The 27942-nt window shown below is 41.5% G+C and overlaps 1 protein-coding gene across 2 annotated transcripts; it reads left to right on the forward strand.

Moving 5' to 3' along the window:
• arap1a (ArfGAP with RhoGAP domain, ankyrin repeat and PH domain 1a) lies at positions 1-26938 on the forward strand. 2 transcript variants are annotated; one of them, XR_013816295.1, is made up of 29 exons: positions 1-54; positions 932-967; positions 1780-1868; positions 2003-2104; positions 2242-2311; positions 3256-3376; positions 3495-3691; positions 3782-3891; positions 4086-4285; positions 4400-4485; positions 4608-4790; positions 4886-5060; positions 5180-5287; positions 5606-5741; positions 5842-5944; positions 7304-7478; positions 7640-7849; positions 8720-8935; positions 9043-9148; positions 9410-9557; positions 10225-10293; positions 10429-10512; positions 10630-10747; positions 13245-13350; positions 13889-14019; positions 14179-14261; positions 21716-21751; positions 26415-26478; positions 26619-26938. XR_013816295.1 is itself a non-coding variant. In XM_079814272.1 (29 exons), the coding sequence occupies exons 2-29, from the start codon at positions 956-958 to the stop codon at positions 26646-26648; spliced, it is 3276 nt and encodes a 1091-aa protein (XP_079670398.1). In that variant the 5' UTR covers positions 1-54; positions 932-955; the 3' UTR covers positions 26649-26938. The 2 variants fall into 2 exon arrangements, 1 of the variants encoding a protein (XP_079670398.1); XM_079814272.1 differs by having other exon boundaries at positions 13245-13358.
• Positions 26939-27942: the final 1004 nt, after the last annotated feature.

Consider the following 27942-nt stretch of genomic DNA (forward strand, 5'->3'; position numbering starts at 1 on the left):
GTTTATAAATGCCTTGTATGCAGTAGGGCTTGGCACAGATTTGGCTGCGCACAGGTAGGCTAACTTATGCTCTTCTCTGTTAGCTACTAACATCCTAAACTGTAGCACAATTTTATAGCAATAACAAGGAATGATAGTTGACAATAATGACAGTAATGATTAAAAATAAGATTTTTAATAAGATGTGTTGTTTTTGTGTGCGCGTTTTACAAAGTGTTTCTTAAACCCTCTTAAGTAGCTAAAAAGTTACATTTATAAAATGTTATTACTCTGTGATATTATCTGACCAATATATCTGATATTAAACTCCCATTTTTTCCTCTAAAATTCACATCAGCATACGCATGTGTGCAATTTTGTAAACAGTTGTAGGTCAATTGTTTTAGTTATGACCTCAGTTTCTGAGTATTTGTGTCTGTGCTTTTTAATGTGTGTTTTTGCGCACAAGAGGAATGGACTGAATTTTTTTTAGTTATTATCTGGGTTTCATGAAGAACACCAATCTGAGCTTACTTCCCATACTTAACCACAGCGAAGAAGAGCATTATTGTGTGCACTGAAAGGACTATTGTTATAATGTTACTTCTGATATCTTTCAAAGGTTGTATGTTTCTAAATGTCTGAGCTGGGGAGCTTTTAAAAATGCTGTGCATCAGGTTTGGTGGCTTCATTGTGTGTGTTACAGTAAATTGGGTTGAGGCGGAAGAGATTCTTTTGTATTTCTGTAATTAATGTAGATAGCCTTGCATCAGGGTTGATAGGAGGATAAGGAATATAGATCATACAGTATGCTAAGCATTCTCCAGATTCAACATTTCCTCATTACAACGTAAAAAACACATGTTATTTTTTGTTCTTTATTGTTGTTTTTGTTTTGTTTATTGACTCATTTTGATAATTAATCTATTCATGTGTTCTGTGTCCTTCAAAGGTACACACATCACATTCCCAGAACATGGCTTTGAAGGTAAATTGTGTGTCTGTGTATGTGTGTATTTGGTGTCTATGAGACCGCTGGTTAAATAGCCGTTCTATTGGGCCTGTATGTTAGAGAAAATGTAACATTCACACTCCATCAAGCAAAAATGTGCTTCATATAGCCTAGTACATTTTTAGTTTTTGTCTGATACATTTTCTGTTCTACCACAAATATCTTGCTGAATATACACTACAGTTCAAAAGTTTGGTGCTGGTAAGATTTTTAAATGTTTTTGGAGAAAGTGTCTTATTCTCATCAAAAATACAGTAATATTGTGAAATATTTGAATCTATTTTAAAATATTATTTATTCATGTGATGGAAAAGGTTAATTTTTAGCATCATTACTTCAGTCTTCAGTGTCACATGATCCAGAAATCATTCTAATATGCTGATTTGGTGTTGTTCAAGAAATATTTATTATTATTATCATCAATGTTGAAAACATGTTGTATTGCTTAATGTTTTATTGTGGAAACCGTGATACAATTTTTTTAGGATTCTTCGATCAATAGAACGTCAAAAGAACAGCATTTATTCGAAATATAATTTTTTTTGTAAAACGATTTGTCTTTCATGTCACTTTTTTCTTAGGATTCTTCGATCAGTAGAATGTCAAAAGAACAACATTTATTTGAAATAAATATAATTTTTTATTTATTTAAAATGATTAAAGTTTTTCATGTCACTTTTGATCAACTTAATGCATCCTTGCTGAATAAAAGTATTTTCATATTCTTACTGACCCCAAACTTTTAAACAATGGTTTTTCTATTTATAATTATCATGTTTGTCTTCCAGCAGGAGGATCTACTGCGAGACATGCAGAAGTGTTTCATCAACCTGAAAGTTGAAGAGGATAAAAAAGAGACAGTCACTCAGAGAGAGCGGTGTGTGTTTGAAGCGCATATAACATTTTAATGTTATGTGGATAGTGTTATTTTGTTTTGTGTTTACGTGAGCCTTCAGTGGAAAAGAAATTAGATTTATTCTATTGTATTAATACAGCATTTGTTTATTTTAGTGAGGACAGTATTGATATCCGATGTACAGACTTTCCTGAATTCTCAGAGGAGTTCCGTCAGATTGTTAAAGCTGGCTGGCTGGAAAAAACTCCTCCGAAAGGGTAAGACTTATGTGACTTATGTGCCTTTTACGACTTGATAACTAAGCCTCTTTTCTGAAATCCTGTGGATTTATTTATATTTATAATTATTATATTAATTTTATAAGTGTTTTATAATATTTGTGTTTGTAATTCAGTGGCAAGATTTACCAACGTCGATGGGTGCAGCTGGATTCAGAATATTTGAGATATTTTCACAACATCAAGGTAAAATAAATTCAAGTCTCTATCCATACATCCATTCTGTAATCTTGTGGGTAAATACTTTACCATATCCTCCTGGAAATCATGAAGGGATATGCTTGAAAAACATCAAGATCCTTCCATTCAGATTATAGATTTCCTCATTCACCAGACTCTTTCCTTTCCTTCCAAAATGACTATAAAAAGTCCTGCCTTGTTTGATTTACTTCAAGGAAGTTAAGTATTTACTGTACAAAAATGATAAACCAGAAAATGATTGGAATGGTGAGAGAGGATGATGATCATTACTAAATCATGAGACACACTAAAAACAAGAGGGTATGAAAGCTGGAATGTATTTCTGCCTTTTGGTTTAGGTCACAAAGATTAAATCTTGATTTAAATGTTTCTGGAATTTAGAAAGTCCATCAATTGCACTTACTGTATAGTGTTCAGACAGAGTCCGACTGTAAAAAAGAACAAAAAAACCAAATAGATATTTATAGGCATATTACAAGTTATACACTCACTCTGAGATAATAATCCAAATAATAATGATACTGATTATCTGAAAATTAATGGATAATATTAAGATTATACTGTTTTGTTTAACTAATAAAAAAATACTATCAACTAAAATATCATTTTAAATACTCCAGCTGAATTTAAGCACCAACACATTATAATGTACAATATGAATTGTTTTTAAAAACGTACTTGGTAAGCAATAGATGAGGCCAAAGGTAAATTAATTGTAAAAATAAGGGGAATTAAATTTAAATTAAAGTATCCCTGATCCCTTTTGTTTTTGTATTTTTTCATTGTGTATAGCACTTTTCATGTGTGCCTTTATTGTGCTGTTTGCAAACCCTGTGAACCAACATTTCGTTGCACTTTGAATGGAATGACAATAAACTAGACTCAACTGTAATACAGGGTGTTGAGGAGTTTCTCTCTCTGTGTGACAGGAGGTGTACTCTAAAAGGATGGTTTCTCTGAGGTCTGTCGATAAGGTGGTCAGTGTTGGAGATTTGCGATTTGAGCTCCACAGTCAGAGCCGGACTTTCCTGTTTCGAGCAGAAAGCACTCGTGCGTATTTATCAATGTTCTCTTGACCACCTTATAGAATGTCTATGACACACCTTTGTTTTTACATTCAGGCTGTGAATGATTTTCATACATTTATATTGTGTGTGTATTTTCACAGAGGAAAGAAATGACTGGGTGTGTTGCATTGAAAAGATTCTGAGTGATCGCAAAGATAGTCTGGAGCCCCGGAATCTGTTCTTTAAGAACGGAAGTGTGAATATTTGTTTCGAGGGCCACATGGAGATGTTGTCACCACGCACCAAAGTCTACACACTTATCAGCAGGGACAAATTGTTCCTCTTTAAGAGCCATGAGGTGTGAGTCTGAATGTGAATAATTGTCTTTCTAAGTGTTTTGGGGGAGTTTATTTGATAGATTAGTTATATGTTTGCGTTTTGCATATAGGAATATTTTCAGGGTGTAGGCATCACTGACATAGACATGCGAATGGCCAATGTGAGAGACGGAGAAAACAAGCGCTCTTTCACACTCACCACTCCGTACAGGGCATTCAGGTAAACACTGCAACGTTTTTTTTACTTTTTGCACACAAAACGTTCAACAGTATTATTTTACTTATTACTTATTAATTATATGCTATTGTAGTAGTTTTTACTTGACTAAGCTCATTGATGAAACCGTAAACTCACTATATCAATTAAAATTCTGCTTTAATTTAATTTGTATGCTTCTCTCTCTCTGTTTGTAGTTTTGTGGTGGATTCAGAGAGTGAGAAGCAGAAATGGTGCGAGATACTCAATGAGTGCGTGAGTCGCTCTCTGTCCTGTGATGGACTGTGTGAGAGCATTTGGCGTGTGCCAGCAAACCGTTTGTGTGCGGACTGCAGCTCTTCGATGCCAGAGTGGGCGTCAATCAACCTGTGTGTTCTGCTGTGTGAAAACTGTGCAGGTACCCACAAACACTTACACAACTATTAACCAATGACAGCAGCTCTATGTGTATATGTCATACTCATAATGTATATGTCAGCTCATAAATGCGTACACATTTGTGTGATAACAGGTGTACACAGAAGCCTGGGCCAGAACGTGTCAAAGGTTCGCAGTCTGAAGCTGGATGAACGAGTGTGGACTGATGACCTCATTAGGGTACAATGAATGTGATGCATCCAGTCTATATGCTGTTATATGAGTTATATTCATGCTTTGCAGTTGCAATTGTGCCTTTCTCTTTCTGGATAATGTCTGATAATCTCATTTTGCGTTGCCAGGTTTTTCTGCTGCTGGGTAACGGCAAAGCAAATCAGTTCTGGGGAGCGAATATTCCCCCGAGTGAAAGTCTCTGTACGAGCGCTAACAGCGAGCAACGTCTCCAACACATAACAGCAAAATACAAAAATGGAAAATATCGCAAATACCACATACTCTTTGGCCAACAGGAGGCGCTCAATAAAGTTAGTCTATTAGATCTAAATGCCAAATAAATGACACTAAATTACACATCACATGAATGTTCTCCTCTCTCATGTTTGGTTTTTCTGTTTCTTAGGCTCTGTGTTCAGCGGTGCAGTTTGCTGATTTGTTGGAGACTCTGTCACTGTTGAATTGTGGGGCGGATATCAACTGCTACACTGGTATCCCAGAATTCCCTTCTCCACTGTCTCTGGCCAAACGTAGTAGCCAAACAGTACAAGCAGAGCTACTTATGCAGAACTTGATCTCAGGTGCACAAATGCACACAAAACCCCAACGTATAAGATACACTGTGTTTAGGTACACAAGTTCAGAAGTTTCATGGGTTTAGCTTTTATGTCGAAACTCACCTTGTTTTGTTCTCTATCAGAGTCTTTTACGCCAGTGGTTAAAGATGTGTCCATTCGATCCCATTCTGGCTACCTTTTTAAGACCGCCTCATCAGCTCGGCCAATCACAGACCATAAAACCAAAGCAGGTGTGTGGATCCCTCATAGTTTCATTCGGTTTAGTAAATTGCTGTTTGATGACTGACTAGTGAATCTCAATGATATAAAGTGTGTTTGTGAGGATGTTCTTGACTTCTAAAATGAGACTAAAATCATACCATGAAAAGTCATGAATTAATGTTTATAGTTACATTTAAATTATATTAACCTTCATATTGTTTTAGGAAATTTTCAAATGTAATAACCTACTGTAGGATTTTTAGGCTTTAGTAATCTACAAATGTTTTATTGTGTGTGTGTGTGTGTGTGTGTGTGTGTGTATGAATCGCTTGTGGTGAATATTGTAGACTTCTCTCATCGTTGGTGTTGTCTTAGTGATGGAATGTTTAGCTACTTTAAGAATGAACACAGTCACAGCAAGTGTGGTGGCATGAAGACCAGTGAAATCATCTGCCTCTCTGTCAACAGCCCAGGGAAACATGGGTAATAAAAATATGACCTTCTAACCTTAATTGAATTTGCTTTTACCACACGAATCCCTTTGTGCACCATATTTATCATGTCCTCTCTAATTGGCTGGCAGCTGTGAGCACACCTTTGAGCTGTACTCTGAGGAGGGGAGAGTCTACCTGTTTGGATCTGATGATGGCAGCATTGCCAAGAATTGGATTCGGGCTATTGCCATGGTGATCAACTTTTTTATTTACTTATTATAAAAATAAAAATAAAAGTATATATATAGAAGATATTTTAAGACTATGGATAGCCAAACAGTGGTTACCCATATTCAATGGGCCCCATTAACTTCCAAAGTACGGGGGGGAAAATACTATGGAAGTCAAATATATATATAAATATATATATATATATATATATATATATATATATATATATATATATATATATATATATATATATATATATATATATATATATATATATATAGGGTTGGTTTTTTTACCCTCTCGTTTGAAGATACCATATTGTGAAGACAAACATGAGCTTTAGATTTGGGACCAAAAAGAGGTGCTTTTTTATTTAAATTATATTAATACATTTATTCAGCATGGGCACAATAAATGAAAGGGATAGTTGACCCCAAATGTAAAATTCTGTCATCATTTACTCACCCCCAAGTTGTTCCATACCTGTATGAATTTCTTTCTTCTGCTGAACACAAAAGAAGATATTCTTAAGAATGTCTGAAACCAGACAGAGCCCATTGACTTCCATTGTATTTTTCCCCCGTACTTTGGAAGTTAATGGGGCCCATTGAATATGGGTAACCACTGTTTGCCTATCCATAGTCTTTAAAATATCTTTTTTTGAGTTCAGCAGAAGAAAGAGATTCATACAGGTTTGGAACAACTTGAGGGCGAGCAAATGCTTATGGAATTTTTATGTTTGGGTGAACTATCCCTTACCTAGGATAGTACTCCTTACCCTATGCTAACAGCTGTTTTTCTCTCAATATTTATGTTTTATGTTTCACTTGTTTACTTAATAATTATGTGCTGTATCTCTGTTTTCAGTTCGTAATTGTACTATGATTTGCAACTGCATCTCATTTCTATTCCCGGATTGGGCAAATGTCTACCGTCCATCTAAATGATTATTAACTATATGAAATGACTGTTTATGATTATGTGAATCGACTCTTTTACTGCTTGTTAAGCGTCCTTGAGCCTGGGAAAGGCGCTATATAAATTAAGCATATTATTATTTTTAATAATATGTAAACACATTAATGATGTTACAAAATTAAAATTTTCCCATTTATCAAAGAATCCTGAAAAATCATTCCAACATTAAGTAATAATAGGACATGATTCATTCGATCACAGGAATAAATTACATTTTAAGACTATAATAGTTTTTATTTTATTTCTAAATGTTCATCTCTACTTTCTTGCAGCCTTCCATGCATCGTTCTGTAAAGCTGCTTTTATATTATGCAAATATCATCATGAAATCAAATGTTTCTCTTACATTCTAATATATTGGCAGAGGAGACAAATAAACTGCACCACGTCCTTCTTATTTAGGCTGTGCTGCCTCCTGTACTGTTTGATTTGTGTGGAACCTGTGATCGTCTGGGTCGTCTGCGTTGCACCGAGGGCAGCCATGGCATTGGTTGGTTTTGCCTGAGCGGCTTCAAACTGCATGTCTTATTGGAAGACAGCGTACAAACAATTGACCTGCGCAAGCTGGTCACACTCAGTGAGTTACAGCACACCCACACAATCATGTGCCGATCTGAGACAAAATGAAAATGTTTATGTATATTTACTATATTTAACTAATGCGATAAGTACAAACATTCAAGACAGACTCACATTAAAAATGCTGGTATATATATATGAATGCGTGTGTGTACGTAGCTCTCTCTGACAGTTCTGGCTCTATGGTGATGGTGTGGCGGGGTGGACCCCTGCATTTGCTGGCTGACCGCAGGCCTCATTTTGCGGGCTGGCAGACCTACATTCAGCAGAAATCCGGTGCTGGAGATCAGCTGCTATCCCAACAGCAACTCACTGACCTGGGTGCCCCTGTGACTATTGACCGCTGCCTGGACCATGTAACACGTTACGGTATACAAACACACATTCACATTACCAAAGAAAGCACAAACATTTTGTTAAAGAACATTTTTTTTGAAGTAAATCTGAGAGAGCCACAATGCTACACTGCTGTTGTTGTTGCAAGAATGTTGCTATGAAGTTGCTAAGGGGTTCTGAGTGTTTTTTAAGAATGCTGCTACTATATGAGGTTACAGTGGTGTTCTGGGTGGTTGTTAGGACAGCCAGCCTTTTGATTCATTTAATTTACTGGTCAGGCAGCTGATTGGCTCATTCAGTCTATTCTCCACCAGGGGGCCGGGGCCCACTACGGGACCTCAACAAACGTCTAAGGAGGCTTTAAGATGACTTAAAATTATTTAAAATATGACAAAATAAGCTAAAACAACAAAAACATCGTTCTAGTTATGTTCAGCTCTGTTAAGTATTTAATTGGTAGACATTGTGAGTGGGGGAGCCTTGAAGTCAAAAGGGTTGAGATACACTAGTCTATTGGTCTTTATCTATTCAAGTCGACATGAAACAGAAGCTGTGTTTGTCTTTTCTTCCTTATTGTGATGTATATTCGAGTGGACCGGCTTCTTGAACAATAAAAAATGTTGGGCAGGGCTTGGTTTTGTCCATCGGACAATCATAATGGTTTGTGGTATCTGCTATCTCATATGAATTCTCATTGAATTCATGGTGACTTTAAATTTTAAGTAAAGCGTACTCAACTAGATAATTATTTAAAAAAATATATAATTATTTTTCTTCATGCTGCCACCAAGTAAATCACATTCCAAAAAGGAATGTCTAATATAATAAAAGGAATTCCTCAAATAAATGCCAAGACTTTGTATATGCAAAACACAATCATAATGTCACATTTATTTATTTCAGGACTGTTGTCATCAGGAATCTATCGAAAGAGTGGTGTTAATTCTCATGTGACCAAACTGCTGGAGAAGTTTCAAAATGATGCACGGAGTGTAATGTGGTGTGAGTCCGAGTATTCTGTGGATGATGTGGCTAACGCGCTAAAACGATTTCTCAGGGAGGTCAAAGACGGAGTGTTTAATGGACAAGAGAACAGCGATAGCTGGCTCAGAGCTGCAGGTGAATAAAAATTTGAGTGATGTTTGACGAGATGTTTAATACTGCTTAGAAAGTGGGAGTAGCCCAACACTACTGTAAGCATGTATTTTTTCTTTAACACTCTGCAGCCCTGGAGGACAGAAGTGAGAAGATTCATAGATACCAGATTCTCCTCTCAAACCTCCCAGAAGTTAACAGAGAAACACTCAGAGTCCTCATACACCATCTGGTTTGGTATGTTATATTGATATGTGACCTGCTCAGCTGTCTAAAAGCTACAAAGTACTAACCAAATCACTATAAAACAGTAGTTTTCTTTCTGGTAATGTCTAAGCATCCCTAAGACTAGATAGGAGTGTTTACTCTGCTTTATTAAATACATTTCTGTGACTGGTTGATTTGAATTGATAATAAGGAATGTAGTTGGATATGTAGTTATTGTTAGTAGTACATCCAAGAACTTGACCGTTGACCATGAAATATCTGCTTTGTCAGTGTTCAGCACCTGTCTGATGAGAATCAGATGACTTCACGAAACCTTGGTATCGTATTCGGTCCAACACTTTTTCAGACAGATGGAATAGATGCCACAGCATCTCAGGTGGTGGAGGAATTGATCCAAAACTACTGCAGCATTTTTAATGTGAGTGTCTTGATGTTGGTACTTATCGCATTAGCTAGTTACATTGATGATTGTTAATTCCTTTATTATTGTACTCAGTTCAAAGCTACATTATGTAACTTTTTTTTAAAATAACAAAATATAGAACAAATCTAAACTATTTCTTTACCCTAAAATACTTTGATATGCTTATAATAATTATTTAAATTTTAGACTTGTCAGGACCGATTTTGCGGGAAATTCCATACATGCGTCATTCACCCATGCATGTCACATCATGTCTGGACACAGAGAAAAGAAGCTCACAACAAACAAGAAAATTCAACCATCGATCATTAAAAATGGCAAACCTTCAGGGAATCACCGGTTAAAAAACAAACAAACAAAAAACACATTATTTTGTCCATTCGTTCTGACAAGATGTCCTGTATCCAAGTGTACAACGGTGCCTCGAATCACATTCATCCACGTGGATGAGCACATCTCACAAAATGTATGCAGTTTTATTTTTCAACTGCTAGAGGGCCAAAAGTTACGCAGTGTGGTTTTAAATGTATATTGAATTTTGATTCACACACTGACATAGAGATCAACTGGTGCACTTATGAATGAAATATTAATAAAGAATATTTAGAACATGCTGTTAATCAAATGAAGAATGATGACTGAGATGAAGCTTCTGTCACAGGTCTCAGAGTCTGACCTTCAGAGGCAGCTAAACATGACGTCTGTCATCCTGAATAAACACAAGTCCCAGGTCAGAATTCACAGGACATGTTGATTTGATTGTGTGTTACTGAATAAAGTCTTTGATAAATTATTTAATAAATATTTAACATTATTTGAAATCATTGATACTTTGAAATGAATTGCTGACTTGATTATATTTCAGAGGACCTTGAATCGAACTCCATCCAGCACCATTTGTGCTGTTTACCTGGAGAAGAGAGAGGAGGGTGCAGAGGTTCTCGTTCAGGTGGACATTTAATCTTAACTTAAATTGATGTAATTATGTACATGACGTGTGTGGACTACATCTCAGTTTGTTTAAGATCAGTGTAGACTTTTTCTTTGTGTATACTGTATGTGTTAGGTTGCAGCGGATATGACAGCATTCAAGTTGGTTTCTGTGGTTCTGGAGCTTAAAGGAATTCAGAAAGCCAATGAAGAGTTCTGGAGCTGCTATGAGATTCTAGAGAAAGAGGACATGGGTGAGATTTGATCCTATGATGATTCGATTTACTTGCTTTAGTTTACTGCTTTAGTTCTATGTTAAGAGGCAACACATATTGGTTTAAAATACAAATATTAAACCTAAATTAATCTAGATAAACTTGGCCACGAAACAGCCCAACAAACAATTGTCTGCTTTTGGTCCAGTGCTATAGGGAACAATGAAAAAAAGCTTTAATTCCTCCAACAATCTTGGTTTAAATTAAAAGTGTGTTTTAACATCATAGTTGTTGTTTAACTTTTATCTAATATTCTGTAGTAACAAAACAAAATATGCTTCATTAAAGGGGTGGTAAACCATGATTTCACTATTCTAACTTTAGCTAGCGTGTAATGTTGCTGCTTGAGCATAAACAACATCTGCAAAGTTACAACGTTCAAAGTTTAAAGCAAAGGGAGATATTTGCTTTTAAAGAAATCAGTTTCTAAGAACTACAGCAAACGGCCAGTAGGCGACTACACACATTCCTCCAGGGTTGGTGACATCAACAGGCTCAATATTTACATAAACCCCTCCTCCGAGAATATTAAATAAGGGGGGGTGAGGCCATTTTGTATCGCGGCGCTGTTGTGGTATAGTAGGCTGGAGTGTTGTTGCCGCGATGCCGAGGAAACGCTGTTATTTTCATCCGGATTGCAGGTCTGGGGTACTTGCTCTGTTCAGCCTTCATAGGGACGGGGGTGCGTTGCAGAGCGTTTAACATAAAACATGTTATATGCACGTGTGTTTGAGTCAGCGGGGAATCAGGCGCGCGCGGGGCTCCCTGCAGCACATCCACGGAGGAGAACATCCACCGTCTTCGCGATTTCAATGCCAGATTTGCACAACGTCAGCTACGTGAAAAAAACACTGCCGGTGCGTGGATGCATGACGCGCGCTGCACATTTCACGGAGGACAACACAAACTTCCACAAACTTCGCGAGTTCAATACAGGATATGCACAACGGCTTGTCCTGAAAGCTGGATTTACAAACAGAAGCTGTTCACGGGCCACAACCTGTAAGTCTGATTTATTTTTCATCGATGTGTTTTCCTGTAATAGGTTGTAGCAAGGAAGTAAACAGATGACAACGCTGTTCTGCAAACCAGTCTGTTAAATGCTCATTCATACTTAACGTTATCCGACGAACACCTATCGTTACAAACACTAACGTTAAAATCTCAACAGCGAACCTGGCATTAGTGTAAATGATTCTTTGATTAGAGCTTTTATGTATTGTTTATCTACAGGCATGCTAAACATGGTTCTGTGTGTGATTTGGCTAACTTACTAGTTAAAGCCAGTGCTTAGTGTTTGTTTTGGGTTAGTTCTTGTGACAGATATTTGGCTATAATCGTTCTAAAAAAACAAAAGTTAAAGTGCCATTCAGTAGCGATCATTATAGATCCGCAGTCTTTACTCTTGAGGACTGAACAGGTTCTGCTCGATCATCTTCACTCAAATGTTCTGGGTCTGATTCGGGCTCAGATTGGTATGGTTTTATTGACGCCGTTGTTTCTAACACTGACCAAAGCACAGCCTCCGATAAAGGTAAGGGGCGTGACGTTTCCGACATACGTGCACTAGGCGTTTAGCGAATCACAACACACTGGGCCAGCTAACCAATCTGAGCCCATCGCGTATTTTTGAGGGACTGGCTTCATACAACCCGGAAAGCATCAGACCGTTTTACAAGGAGGGACAGAGCAGTGTAGAATAAAGGTCAAATATATGAAAAATAAGGCAATTTTTTTTTAAACGAAGCATGAACACATGTTACAGTGCACCCCACAAACACAGTCAAGCCTTCAAAAGAATGTGTTTTACCACCCCTTTAATATGGGAGCTTTCTCTTTTGAACATGACTCTGAATGACTTTGTAATTGTTGTTAGTTTTATTTAAAGTTTGACAGGGCAGGATATTGCAGAACAAAACCCTGAAATGTGTCAAACATAACACATACTCAAGACAACCTTATGTGTCTGATTTAAAACAAATAAAAAACACCAAGTCAAGTAAAATAATGACATTTTTGTGAGGTAGGACAACACGTATACACAGAAGGAAAAAAACAAAATAAATAGGTGTTGGAGCCACAGACAAGAAGCAGTGCAGTGGTGATGAACTGTCCTTGAGTCATTTAGTAAAAGTACGTTAAGTGGCCCCATCGTGCCTCTTGCTCAGTGATGGCAGAGTAGAAGTGGGAATCACTATTATCCGACAGCAACGTTTTTGAACGGAGAGAGACCTTTAGGTAGTCCACCCCATACTGGACTAGTGTACTCAAGAACTGGTCGTATAAAAGTCAAATATATTTGCATTAGAACATCACAAGTGAGACCCGCTTTTTTTTAGCAACACAGAGATAGTAGATTCTAGGATGCACCTTTGAAATAATGTACTTAATGTGGGCTTCCCATGACAGATCAGAAGAAATTCAGTGGGTTGAATGTATTTTTTGATGAGTGGGGTTTTACTTTATTTTATAATAGAGAGAACACTGCATTACCAGGAAAGAGTGCTGCCACTCTATTTCTCACTTGGTAGTCACTGCCACCTGCTGATTAAGAGGAATCAGTACATCATCAGCATCATGAGGTACCTGGGTATGTCTTGTCACACAAACACCAGTGCGTAGTGTCTTTAAAAAAATCAATTGTATTCATCATACATGATCAGAAGGTATTCCAATCACAAGATAATCCAGAAATATTGAAAAATACACATTTCAATTCTCGTTTACAATGTTAATTTATCTGTTTGCATTCAGAAATATTAAATAAATTAAAACTATTTGATATTGCAGCTTCTGAGATGCTTTTTATGTATACATTTTAATTTAGTAAAGAAATTCATATTTTGGCTCAACTTCCATATATTTAGCCATACGCATTTTGCTCAAAATATTAATACGGTCACAATAAACTTTTTTTTTTCTAGTCTGTGTCCTAACTTTTGAGTGGTAGCGTAGTGTACATACTATGGTGCAATAAAGAATGCACAACAATTAAGTGAATAAGCAACTACAATAAACTACACCCTGAATAATAGCCTAGTGCATTAACATAGCTTAAGTTGTTTTAGGAGCAGTGCAATAGTTGTTTGCTAATTTGTGTGTGTATGTGTGTGCGTGCAGAGAATAAAGGCGATCTGTGTAAAAGTGGGCCATTGCGTGTTTGTGAGGTTAAAAGCGAAAGTAGCAGAAACTTCCACCTTCGTCATTGTGAGCTTTCTGGCAACACCTTCAGACTGCACAAGGAACTACAGGTGTGTGTAAACATCTAAACAATGCCACTGGTGTGTAACCATACAGTATGAATATTTATAAACATATTTAAAGCAATACACTGGCAGACTGCATGAGTGAAAAACTAAAGAGAAGAGAATTAATCGATCTTTAATCTCTGATGGCTTCTGTTCTTTCAGGGTTCTCAGTGCGAGAGGGAATATCCTGCCAAAGAGTTCAAGCTCTATCATGGTTGCCGGAGCAAACTGCATCCACCCACCCCGTAATGAACCGAGAGCACCTAAACACAACATCTACTCCAGAGCTTATCTAACTTATAAGCAGATTTTGCAGCAGGTTTTGATGAACAACGGAACCGCATACTAGCATACTACACTTACTATTTCTGCTATGTAAAGATATAGTAAATAAAAGTAAGAGTAGTTCCCATTCAGTCGGTCACGTTCGACGTACGTCGGACGTACCGACGAATTGGGATCACTTCAGGGAGCCCCTATCAGCTTCCAGATATAGAGAACAGGCCAATGGGCCATTGGCGTGCGAGATCTGCATCTCGCGCTCCGCCCCGCGCCGCGGGTATAAACAGGAAGCGAGAGCGAATGCACGCTGTCATTCACTTCGGAGCCGAACGGCGTTGATGAAGCAAGACTGCTTTTCTAAAAGAGAGCCTATCTGCAAGAGAGATGCTCCAGAGAACGAAAAGGACGCTCTGTGTTGGCGAAAAGGCACAATCAGCGCGACCACATGTTCACCGCTGCATCAGCATAACAAACTGCTGTTCTCACAGCAACTGTCGGTTTGGTGAGGGCGTTTGTTTCAGTGAGTGCACCACAGGACTGCACTTACCACCTGTGTGTTGCCGCGGTCTTCCCCTGAGTGCTTCAGCACCGTTTAAAGAGCGTTTCCTCACAAAAGAGCAACACGGGTGTGACACTGCGTCTTTTTCAAGACGTCATTCCACTCGTGCGTTTCTGGATGCGGTTGTTTCCTGTCCTGACGGCCACGATCCCTCTCGCATAAACATGTTGAGACTGTGTCGTGGGTGATCCATGTTCTCTCAGGGGAACGGGATCACGTCGACGCGCTGGTCATCTCACCTTCCGCGTGAGGGTTTGAGTGTTCAGCGCGCCGTGTGCCGTCTGGCTGCCGGGTGACAGCGCGGGTTGCCACGGCAACTCTGCGCGTGTCACTCGGCGCCTCCAATGCGCGGTCGAGACTATGATGCCTCAAACGGGGTTGAGTCCCTTCGCTTATACCCCGATCTAGTCTCTTTTCTGGTGCACCAGAGGGGGGACTATTTTGGCTGATAAGCCTGGGTGGCCTGAGGATTACAGTGAGGCTTCCCCGCCGCGTACATCTCTGTGGGCCCCTCACTCCTCTATCACATCGCAAGCATGTTGAGACTGTGTTCGTGGGTGGTCTGTGCTCTCTCATGAGAGTAAAGCCACGTCGGCGCGCTGTTCGTCTTGCCTTTTTCATAAGGGCTTGAGTGTTCAGCGCGCCCTGTGCCGTCTCACGGCCACGCCCACTGTCTCACGTGTCTGCTGGTAGCTTATAGATGGGATTGCTGGTCCTTGAAAGGGGACCTAGCATTTCATTTGGGGCTCTAGCAGAGGACAGACGTCAATCGCTGCATCGGAGAGAGGGCTGTTATGTGTTGAAAATGAAGATGATGCTGAGATTCCCACCGTAATAGTGGGCGCTCGTGCTGAATCAGATTCATACTTGACAGCCATGCTTTCCCGGATGGCTGAGGCATAGTGCAACGCGTAAATCGCCTTGCCTGCCCCTTGCCTTTTTTCGGATGTGCATTGGAAGGCTTTGGCATTGTGGAACTATTGGTGCCAAAATATGGAACACCAATAGGGCCATAATCTGTATAAAGTTTTCCTCTCTCTCACTACCCTCATCGGTGGGGTGGCAGTGCCACTGGCAGGCCACCTCCGCCCTGCTTAGTGCACGAGGGTAGTTCTGAGCTGAGGTTGACCTGCGCACAGCGCTGGCCCTTGGCTAGACGATGTCCACCCTGGTCCAGAGACACAATTGACCCGGATTTGGTCTGGAACTGTTCTTCCCCGGAGGAGGGCCGGGTGGAAAACCATTAGTAATTCTGTTCTGCCACTGATGTTAAAAACAGCCAGTGGTACCCAAAAAAAAAAAAAAAAAGAGCAGTTCCAATACCTCTGGGTCTCGGGAGTTCAGGAATGGCAGCGTGTGACGCTACAGAGCCTCGCCGCTTTCATTCCCCTCCCCACAAGAGGGCGAGAATGGCAGTGTGTGACGCTACAAAGCCTCGCCACTCTCATTCCCCTCTTCTCAGCGGTGCGTGGACAACAGTGCGCGACGCTATGCCTCGCCACTCTTGTTCCCCGGAAGGAGGTGAGGCAGACCGTGCGCAACGCCACAAAGCCTTGCCACGCTCAGCCCCTCCTTCATTTGGGAGCGCGCTTGGCGGTGGTCGACGCTCCCATGCCTCGCCACCCTCAGATGCCTCTCCCTTCGCTAGCAGGGGGCGCCGGCTGTGGGAACGCACTCAAGCGGCCTCCCCACACTCGCACGCCCCCTCCGCGGATGCAGGTAAGTGTTGCACAGCACACTCAGATCCCACTTCGGGCCCCTCCATGCCGTCCGAGTCGGATCCCTGCATTCCGCGTCGCTGCCCCGCTGCGGGTACGTCTGTGGTTAATCCCCTTGCTCGGTGTCTGGAAGCCTGGCTAGAGCTTCCCAGCCCGTTTCGGGGCCGTACCATCAGACTCGGCTATGCGATTCAGTTCGCCAGGCATCCCCCTAAGTTTGGGGGCGTTCACTTCCCAGTAGCGAAGGAGAACGCCCCCGTGCTCCGGGCGGATATCGCAGTCCTACTGGCGAAGGACGCGATGGAGCCGGTCCCTCCAGCCGATATGAGGTCCGGGTTCTACAGCCCGTACTTCATTGTACCCAAGAAAGGCGGCGGGTTATGGCCGGTCTTGGACCTGCGATTCTTGAACCGGTCCCTTCACAGGCTGCCGTTCAGAATGCTAACGCAGAAGCACATCTTCAGGTGCGTCCGTCCCCAAGATTGGTTTGCAGCGATCGACCTGAAGGACGCGTACTTTCATTCTCGTTTCCCCTCGACCGGCCCTTTCTGCGATTCGCGTTCGAGGGACGGGCATGTCAGTACCGCGTCTTGCCCTTCGGCCTGTCCTTGTCGCCCGCGTCTTTACGAAGGTTGCGGAGGTGGCCATTGCCCCCATGAGAGAGCATGGTGTTCGCATTCTCAACTACCTCGACGACTGGCTGATCCTTGCCCAGTCGTGAGAGCAGTTGTGCGAACACAGGGACAAGGTGCTCAGTCACCTCAGCCAGTTGGGACTTCGGGTCAACTGGGAGAAGAGCAAACTCTGTCCCACACAGAGGATCTCTTTTCTCGGTATGGAGATAGACTCGGTCGCCATGACAGCGCGCCTCACCGAGGAGCGCGTCCAGTCAGTGTTGAACTGCTTGAATTCGTTCAAAGGCAGGACAGCGGTACCACTGAAACATTTTCAGAGGCTCCTGGGGCATATGGCATCCGCAGCCGCAGTAACGCCGCTCGGATTGCTTCATATGAGACCGCTTCAACGCTGGCTACACGATCGAGTCCCGAGACGGGCGTGGCACAGCGGTTCCCTCCGTGTCCAAGTGACTCCGAGGTGCCGCCAAACCTTCGGCCCATGGTCGGACCCTTTGTTTCTACGGGCGGGAGTTCCCCTAGAACAAGTGTCCAGGCACTCCGTTGTCTCCACGGATGCCTCATCCACGGGTTGGGGTGCCACGTACAACGGGCTTGCAGTTTCGGGTCTGTGGACGGGGCCTCAACTGCAATGGCATATCAATTGCCTTGAGTTGTTAGCAGTTCGTCTTGCACTCAGCCGCTTCAAAGTTCCGCTCAGAGGCAAGCACGTTCTGGTCCGTACAGACAACACTGCGACCGTTGCGTACGTCAAAAAACAGGGTGGTCTACTATCTCGTCGCATATCACAACTCGCCCGCCATCTCCCCTTATGGAGTCAGAAGCATCTGAGGTTGCTTCGTGCCATTCACATTCCGGGCCTGCTCAATCGTTCAGCCGACGAGCTGTCACGTCAGCCGGTGCTTCCGGGAGAATGGCGACTCCATCCCCAGGCGGTCCAGCTAATCTGGAGTCGTTTCGGGGCCGCACAGGTAGACCTGTTTGCCACCCCAGAGACGACCCACTGTCAGTGGTTTTATTCCTTGACCGAGGGAACCCTCGGGTCGGATGCCCTGGCCCACAGCTGGCCCCGGGAAGAACGCAAGTATGCGTTTCCCCCAGTGAGCCTTCTTGCGCAGACACTGTGCAAAGTCAGGGAGGACGAGGAGCAAGTCCTGTTGGTCGCTCTATATTGGCCCAACCGGACTTGGTTCCCGGAACTAGTGCTCCTTGCGACAGCACCTCCCTGGCCCATTCCTCTGAGGAAGGACCTCCTGACTCAGAGACGGGGCACCCTATGGAACCTGCGTCCAGACCTCTGGAAATTCCATGTCTGGTCCCTGGACGGGACGCAGAGGTTCTAGGTGACCTACCGCAAGCGGTAGTTGACACCATCACTTCCGCTAGAGCCCCCCTACGAGGCGCCTCTATGCGTTGAAGTGGAACCTGTTCGTCGATTGGTGCTCTTCTCGCCGAGAAGACCCCCGAAGATGTTCGATCGGATCTGTGCTTGCCTTTCTACAAGATGGGTTGGAGCGAAGGCTGTCTCCCTCCACCCTCAAAGTCTATGTTGCCGCTATCGCCGCTAATCATGAGCTAGTAGATGGAAAATCTCTAGGTAAGCACGATCTGGTCAACAGGTTCCTTAGGGGGGCGAGGAGGTTAAATCCGCCTCGTCCTCCCTCCATACCCTCTTGGGACTTAACTCTGGTGCTAACTGCACTGCAGAGAGAACCCTTTGAGCCTCTGCAGTCAGCTGAGTTGAAAATTCTGTCGTTAAAGACAATACTCCTGACTGCGTTGGCCTCCATCAAGAGGGTAGGGGACCTGCAGGCATTTTCGGTTGACGAATCGTGCCTGGAATTCGGGCCCGGTAACTCTCATGTGATCATGAGACCCCGGCCTGGATATGTGCCCAAGGTTCCCACTACTCCCTTCCGGGACCAAGTGGTGAGCCTGCAAGCGCTGCCTTCGGAGGAGGCAGACCCAGCCCTAGCTTTTCTCTGTCCCGTCCGTGCTCTCCGGACTTACGTGGATAGAACGCAAAGCTTCAGGACCTCAGAGCAGCTCTTCGTCTGTTACGGAGGACAGCAGAAGGGAAAGGCTGTCTCCAAGCAGAGGATGGCCCACTGGATAGTGGATGCCATCGTCTTGGCTTATTAGTCCCAAGACGTGCCCTGCCCGCTCGGGTTAAGAGCCCACTCCACTAGGGGTGTTGCCTCTTCCTGGGCGCTGGCTCGTGGCGCCTCGCTGACAGATATTTGTAGAGCTGCGGGCTGGGCGACACCTAACACGTTCGCTAGATTCTATAGCCTCCGTGTAGAGCCGGTTTCTTCCTGTGTGCTCACTTCCCATAGTCAGTAACACCGACGTGCCCGTTCTAGTGTCGGCTTGCTGCGCCATTCCCTCCCCTATGGTAGACAGATGCGTGCGCTTATTCTGCTCCAGTCGAGTTCCCCGGATCGGCGAACCCTGTTGAGTCCTCCGCAACCCGTGGCAGTCGGACGTGGCGGAGCGTTCGACGCCAGGTCTAACACTCGTATGCATTGGTGGAACTTGTGTTAGGCTGGGTTCCATATGTAGTGACCCCCACGGCGGTCCCATGTGTGTATTCTTCCACGGTACGGCTCCCTACGGCGAGCCCGTGTCTTTCCCTCGGCAGAGTGTCCTCTGCCGTCCCAGGTACGTGTTGTCCCCCTCCACGAATTGGCCGGGGCCACCCCTGGGACTTCCGTATGTTGTGCTGCCCACGGCCAGCCCATACGTGTATTCTCCACATGTTAACTCCCTCTGGGCATGATGTGGCTTCCGCAGCTGCCTTCACAGGCACGCTTTCCCAGCGTTATCCAATACAGTCAGCTGAATGGGTCTTGCGGAACAGCAGCTTGGACTCTCCCTGCGTGAACTTTCCCGCCCGCATCAGATCGGGGTCTGAGGGGCTCATCGCTGGGCGCTGGAAGTGGTAGTAACTGTGGCGTTTTCCATAGGGGATCCCAATTCGTCGGTACGTCCGACGTACGTCGAACGTGACCGACTGAATGGGAACGTCTCGTTTACGTATGGTAACCCTCGTTCCCTGAAGGAGGGAACGGAGACGTACGTCCCGTCGCCACAGTTGCTGTACCATCACTGCAGGTTGAGCCACTAAGTTCGGCTCCTCAGTGAAAAACAGCGTGCATTCGCTCTCGCTTCCTGTTTATACCCGCGGGGCGGAGCGCGAGATGCAAATCTCGCACGCCAATGGCCCATTGGCCTGTTCTCTATATCTCGAAGCTGATAGGGGCTCCCTGAAGTGATCCCAATTCGTCGGTACGTCCGCCGTACGTCTCCGTTCCCTCCTTCAGGGAACGAGGGTTACCATACGTAACCGAGACGTTTGCTATTACAAATTCAGCAAATGTGAGGCAAATTAGTTTCTCAATAAATATACTCGTTTTTTCCCCAGACATAATTACATTATTCTATATACAGTAAAAATAAACATGAATCTGGATGTTAACTTCTGCTAAATTGGTTACGTAAATCTAAAAAGAGAATACACCCTAATGTGAGTGCTTAAAAAAGCCAGTGAAAAATACAATGAGGTTATGCAATGTTATTCTAAATATTATTATTTAATAATATATCATATCACATGGTTTACCACACCATGATATACAGTACATATCATGGTGTGTGTTGTGAACTTCTGTTGTTTCTTGAAGTAGAGACCAGGAGACGTCGGGATCAAACAGAAGTGATTCTTTTAATGAGAACTCTCTGTGCTGCAGGTCGTCCGAAAACAGTCTAATTTAACAGTATACCTGATAGGTTATATACATTCCAAAGGGGGAGGGGTTATACAGCAGAGGAGGGGACACTCTGAACAATACAATGCAAATGTTGTATAGGTAAAAAGGACACACCCTACATAACTGTGTCTCTCGTCCAGATTCAATCAGCATAACAGTGCCATTCAAATGCATAGATGCTAATCCAATCACTCAGGCAGTATTGCTCTAAACTTGTCATGGTAAATAGTCAGTAAATGCATAGAGACAAAAGACTTAATGTCTCAATCACTTACACAGCCTGACGTAATCTCCTTAGAATTTCCTCAAGTTTACTTCAAAATGTAAAACACAAATATAGATAATGTTTTCAGTTATATTCTATTACATTTGAACCTAGATATAACTGTATACATTTGTAACCCCCCAAAATTAAATGGCATATTTCTTTAATCAAAGTCTCTGGTAAGAATGAGAATAAGAGCCAGTGAAACTTACTGAGTGTATCTGTAAATTAGTACTGCCCAGGATCACAGACATGGCTTAAAGGGAAATGAAAATTCTGTCATCATTTAGTTTCAAACCTGTATGAATTTTTTTGTTCTGCTGAACACAAAAGACAATTGTTTCACATTTTTCACCCCTCATGATTTTTCATCCCTGTATAACTATATTAAAGGAATACCCCTATACCATTAACTCATTAACTGAGATGCAATTTGTGGTGTGTAGTAATTTCTTTTATTCTCTTTACAGATGGGGACTTATGCTGATTCATGACAAGCAACAGTGGTGAGTCTGTAGGGTTAGACTATGTACATCAAACAGGGCTGTAACTACCGTGGGCATTAATATGTAAATGGCAGATTCTTAATATTTTACATTTAGTCTTCCTCAATCTTGAACATTCAGTTACATATGGACCTCAAACATTTCTCAAACATGATCGTGAAAATTTTTGTATTTGTAGCAATTATATTTAGTTATATGGCATTATATTTAGATCGTGGCATGAAAGGTTGTTGTAATGAGCATTGTAGCCGATCACAGAGCTCATGAATGCAGCATTACTTAAATGTTGTGGCATTACTGTCGAGTCCATATCGTAAAAGTCTTTTCTTTGCAAAGCCTGCACCAAAATTGCAACTGATTTACCAAAGAATCCACAGTGAAATGTATCGCATACAAATAAATAATGATCAACAAAGACATTGTCATTGTTAAAAAAATAAATAATAATAACCACATTCCTAGCATTAGGATCCTATGGAAGGTAATGTTATTTGTAGTCCATCCTGATCCTCTTCTTTCCTCGTCATCTCACTAACACACCAGTGTGTGGGCTGCAATGATGATGTAGGCTTGTTGATCTTCTGCAGAGGCAGTCTTTCACATATCTATATAGGCACATTCCACAATGAGTAATTCGCTGGGCTTGGTGACAATAAAAGATGGGTTTTTTTCAGTTCTAAAACTTACAGGATTGTTTTTATAGTAAGATTAGTATGATAACCTCTTATACGCCAAAAGCTCAAAGAAAATATGATTTCTCAGTTCATGACCCCTTTAAAATGACTAATCAAAGGTATTTCAGTTAAAAAAATATATTTGCAAATAGTTTAAATACATTACTTGTTTTTTAAATGTATTTTAAATCCCTTTAATTCTGTAATTCCATTAATGAAATAGGACTAGGGAAGCGCGGGGCACAACGGGGGTTAGTTGTAACCAGTGTTGGGGAAAGTTACTTTGAAAAGTAATGCATTACAATATTGCGTTACTCCCTTAAAAAGTAACTAATTGAGTTACTTTTTAAGAAAAGTAATGCGTTACGTTACTTTTGCATTACTTTTTCTCACCTGGGCTGGGCTTGTTTTTGTTTTGTTTTTTATAACAAAAAAGTTATATTTTTGTGCAACGGTAAAGACCTCTTCATACCAAAATTGAAATAATAAAAATGGTAAAAATGCAAATTCTCGCATGAACAGTAGAGGGCGCAGCTCTGCTGTGCTTCCATTCTGGATAATGGTAGAATAGGATGCAGGAGAAAAAAGTTTTACCAATAAAAACAAAAAATCTAGTAATTTTCATCATCAAAGGTCAGCAGCAAGACATTGGTAAATTAAATATAAAGGTAGATTATGCATAAAAATAGTTGTTTTATTTAACATTTAATTATTGGAGGTTTGCATAGTATTCTGATTTTGCATTTGACTGATTTTATTCATTTTGAGAAGTACAGAATCTTTATTGTGCAAGTGAGATAAATAAATGCTCACATTTAGTCTGGAACTACAATAACCATCATGTTTACTAGGGATGCAACAATACAGTTAGTCCACGGTTCAATACATACCTCGGTTTTTACCCACGGTTTTCGGTTCGGTTCGGTTCTGATGGCTTGTCACATACATTTTTTGTTATTCTATTCTAAGGCGACAGGAACCGCAAGAGGTTAAAGAGAAAAAAGACTATTTTTTAATTGCAATACTCTTTATTTTACTTAAAATAATTGAAAAACCTTACTTAAACTTAAAACTTTACTTTAAAAAAACCCTTATACACATTCCTAGTGTATTAGATAATATACAATAAATATATATAAAGATTTACACTGGCAGCTCAGAGCTGTACAGCAGCATTTAAGTATGAAATGAATGAATTAATGTAAAAATAAAACACTACATAGACTTCACTATAAAATATACACTGATTAGCTACTGTATTAGTTTTTCAGTCAAGAGCAGTGAGTGATTTTCTCTCTTTTGTTGTTGTATTAACATTAAAGGGATATTTCACTCAAAACTGAAAATTCTGTCATCGAGAAATGAATACAGGTTTGAAACAATATTAGAGTGAGTAAATAATGACATAATTTTATAGGTGAACTGTCCCTTTAAGGACCGCGTGTTCACTGTCTGCGCTGCTGTCAGTTTAAGACCGCTACACATCTAATATACAGACACGATTGCGATTTTACTTTCACTTTAGACATAACCGACTGTGTTTATGTTAACCTTGTGTGTATTTGACAGTATTAACGCAGTAAGACGACTACTTAGTTCAGTATTCACGTGTTTGACAGGCTTTTAGTGCGCGCGCTCTGAAAAGCGCATGTTAAAACCGCGCACGCGAATGAAACCGGCAAGGCTTTAAAACGCATGCAAATAATGAACTTTCATGATTGTGAATAACTGTAGTGTTCCGTGAGTATAACTCTACCACTAACGTGTGATGTGAATGTATGTCGCGTTGTTCAGTATTGGGATGGAGGCAAATTATAGAATTTGTAGAAAAATAATTAATTAAATGCGAAACCGAAAAAAACGCAATTCACAAGCGCGTATTGAACCGTGAATGCCGTACCGAACGGTTCAATATTATATTGAGAATTGTGGCATCCCTAATGTTTACACACAACGCCTCTGTGTGACAACGTCACAAACTTTGCATTTGCAAAATCTTTGCACTCACATCTAGAGCTACACTTATGAGTTAATAAGCAATGACTTAAATGCTATCTGTCTGCTCATGTAAATGTATGATAAAGTAATAGCATACTATTCCTCTCTATATAAGATAAGTTGTCCACATAATGCTATTTAATTACACAGAACCGCATGTAGGCCTATTCAACCCATTTTTGAGCTAAAATACATATATAGCCTACAGCTAAACCTAAATTGAGCTAAACCTAAGGCTACAAATACCACAGCTGTACAATTTTCACACCCTATACTAAATTTACCCTATATACAATAGCCTAATGACATAACATTATTTAATATTTGAATCACAGCTTCTATAGTGTTTTGACATCGACAACCCAAGTGCATTTTACCTCAAACTTGCGACTAGTTCACTTTCTAAAGTAGCAATCGCTTCTCGGGTCGACATTAACACACTGACAAAATTATATTCTGAATTAAAAATATTTTTATACCACTTTTTAATGTGTGATTGTGTAAAGGTGTTCACGAGATACCAACCTTTCGCGAACTTGCTTTCAACATCGAATACTCGTTCTCTTGTGTGTGTGTGTGTGTGTGTGTGTGGCGCGCGTTTATGTGAGAGAGAGAGCGTGAGGGAACGGAAATGCATCTGAACGTTATTTGCTCTATGAAAGACATTGATAAAGACGAAAACTAAGTACATTTAATCTATAATTTTATTTTAGTTTTGCCAAACACACATTACAGATTTGGTTAGTTATCGTTTTTTTGTAATGCCTCGTTTTTATTTTTATTTCAGTTAACGACAACCCACCTAGTTTTCGTTCATTTTCGTTAACGGTTATAACCTTGGTAACGATGAGACCAGATGAATACTCCGGGCAGTTATGCTGCCTTCACGTGCTATCGGTATTATCGTAAATACGAGTTTCCGAGGTAAAAATGGCACTTGAACGCCCCCACATTCTGAAACTTGAATGCAATGAGCTCGTAATCACGACTTCAGAAGTCGAAATGATCAAATTTCCGATAGCACGTGAAGGCAGCATAAATTGCAGTAGCACTCCGGTCTGCAACGCTCTGAAAGCTGCCACAGTTCACACCAATGCAACGAGACGCGGTGCATCATCTTGATAGCACGACTCTTTGTTAGGCTACTTCTGTCCAACTTCCGACTTTTCGGCTATTTTTTTTGTAGCTGGATATATATAATTTGTTGTGTCTAAATATGAATGAGGATACGGTTATTGATAAATCAAATGTTGTTCTTATTATCATTTAGGGGGGCTTAGGAACATTTTGGGGTAGCTTCAGCCCCCCTAAAATAGGCCTAACGACGTTCCTGCACTGTAGGCCTATTAATGAAACAAAACCACATAATTGTACTAGACGTGTGCAGTTAATGTGGGAAAAAATAAATACTCTGAACCCCAAGTGGATTTACACAAACTGAGAAAGTCGTGAAAAAGCGTTAGGTGGTGCCCCGCTCTCCCCTAGTATATTTGTGACAAGACCCTTTGTTTCCCTCATTGTCCCAATCCTTGCAGCCTTGTAACAATGTATTCATTCTCAGTAAGAACATCATATATAATATATAGTTTTACATATGACAGGAAATATTCATTTTATTGGACATCCTTGTTCTGACTTGTTTTGTTATCATAGACCAGGGGTCTCCAAACTCGGTCCTGGAGGGCCACTGCCCTGCAGAGTTTAGCTCCAACCCCCAATTAAACACACCTGAACCAGTTAATTTGTGTTTTACTAGGGCCTTGTAAGACACTGATTAGCTTCAGGTGTGTTTATTTGGGGTTGGAGCTAAACTCTGCAGGACAGTGGCTCTCCAGGACCGAGTTTGGAGACCCCTGTCATAGACAATGACTTTACTAGTTGACTAGTTAGACAGTTTATTTTACTAGTTGGTTACATCCTTGAACATTTAAATTCTATTAAATTAATGTCCCTGCTCACCTTACTTTGTCTCTGGATCTTTTTTCTTTAAGGTATCTGTGCTGTGAGAATGAAGATGAGTTGACTGAATGGACAGCCACATTTTACAGCATCCAGGTATAAAATATTTTTAATGTCTTATTTCTTTGAATTTTAGTTAAATATACATAAATTGAAATTTGCAGAACAATATACATTTAAAAATGTGACGCATTTTTATTGAACCAACGAAAAAGTTTTTCATTTCTTATTCATAGTACAATGGTGACATCTGGCCCTCCTGGTGAAATAACTTCTGAGCAGCTGATGGGTTGGATAACAGCAATTTATTCTGATGGAAGAAACTAAAAAGAAAAAAATATGAAACCTCACATAAAAGTGTTTCTAAACAGACTGTGTCCAGCTAAGATTCTCTATTATTACTAGCAGCACACTGACCTCTTGACTTATGAGTAATGTGACAATGAAAAAATTCCTGTATCTTTGATTCCTGTATTTTTGGCATCAATTGCCAAATAAAGTATACTGTACCTCAATTCTGTATGTTATGGATGCTGAGTTAAATACATAATGTTTTAAACAAAATTTTCAGTGTGGATTCAAAGAATATAAAAAATATGTTCAAAAGTCCTATGGGTTTAGAACAACATGAGAATGAGTAAATTACAGAATTTTGGGAGAACGTCTCGGTTACGTATGGTAACCCTCGTTCCCTGAAGGAGGGAACGGAGATGTACGTCGGACGTCACCGACGAATTGGGATCACTTCAGGGAGCCCCTATCAGCTTCGAGATATAGAAAACAGGCCAATGGGCCATTGGCGTGCAAGATTTACATCTTGCGCTCCGCCCCGCACTGCGGGTATAAACAGGAAGCGAGAGCAGCGCACTATTGTTTTTCACTGAGGAGCCGAACTAGTGACTTGGCCATGCAGTGATGGTACAGCAACTGTGGCGACGGGACGTACGTCTCCGTTCCCTCTTTCAGGGAACGTGGGTTACCATACGTAACCGAGACATTCCCTTTCAGTCGGTCACGTTCGACGTACGAATTGGGATCCCTTTGGAAAACGCCACAGTTACTACCACTTCCAGCGCCCAGCGAAGAGCCGCTCAGACCCCGTCTGTTCCGGGCGGGAAAACTCACGCAGGGAGAGTCACTGCTGCTGTTCCGCAAGACCCACTCAGCAGACTATTGGATAACGCTAGGAAAGCGTGCCACGGAGGGACGCTGTGGAAGCCACATCATGCCCGGAGGGAGTTACCATGTGGAGAATACACGTATGGACTGTCCTTGGGCAGTGCAACATACGGAAGTCCCGAGCGGGCAGGGCACGTCTTGGGATTCATATGCCAAGACGATGGCATCCACTATCCAGTGGGCCATCCTCTGCTTGGAGACAGCCTTTCCCTTCTGCTGGCCTCCGTAACAGACAAAGAGCTGCTCTGAGGTCCTAAGTTCTGTCAACATAGATGCGCAGGGAGCGAACTGGACAGAGAAAAGCCAGGGCTGGGTCTGCCTCCTCCGAGGGCAGCGCTTGCAGGCTCACCACTTGGTCCCGAAAGGCAGTAGTGGGAACCT

This window comes from Gobio gobio (genome assembly GCF_949357685.1).
Source record: "Gobio gobio genome assembly, chromosome: 4".
NCBI lineage: Eukaryota > Metazoa > Chordata > Actinopteri > Cypriniformes > Gobionidae > Gobio > Gobio gobio.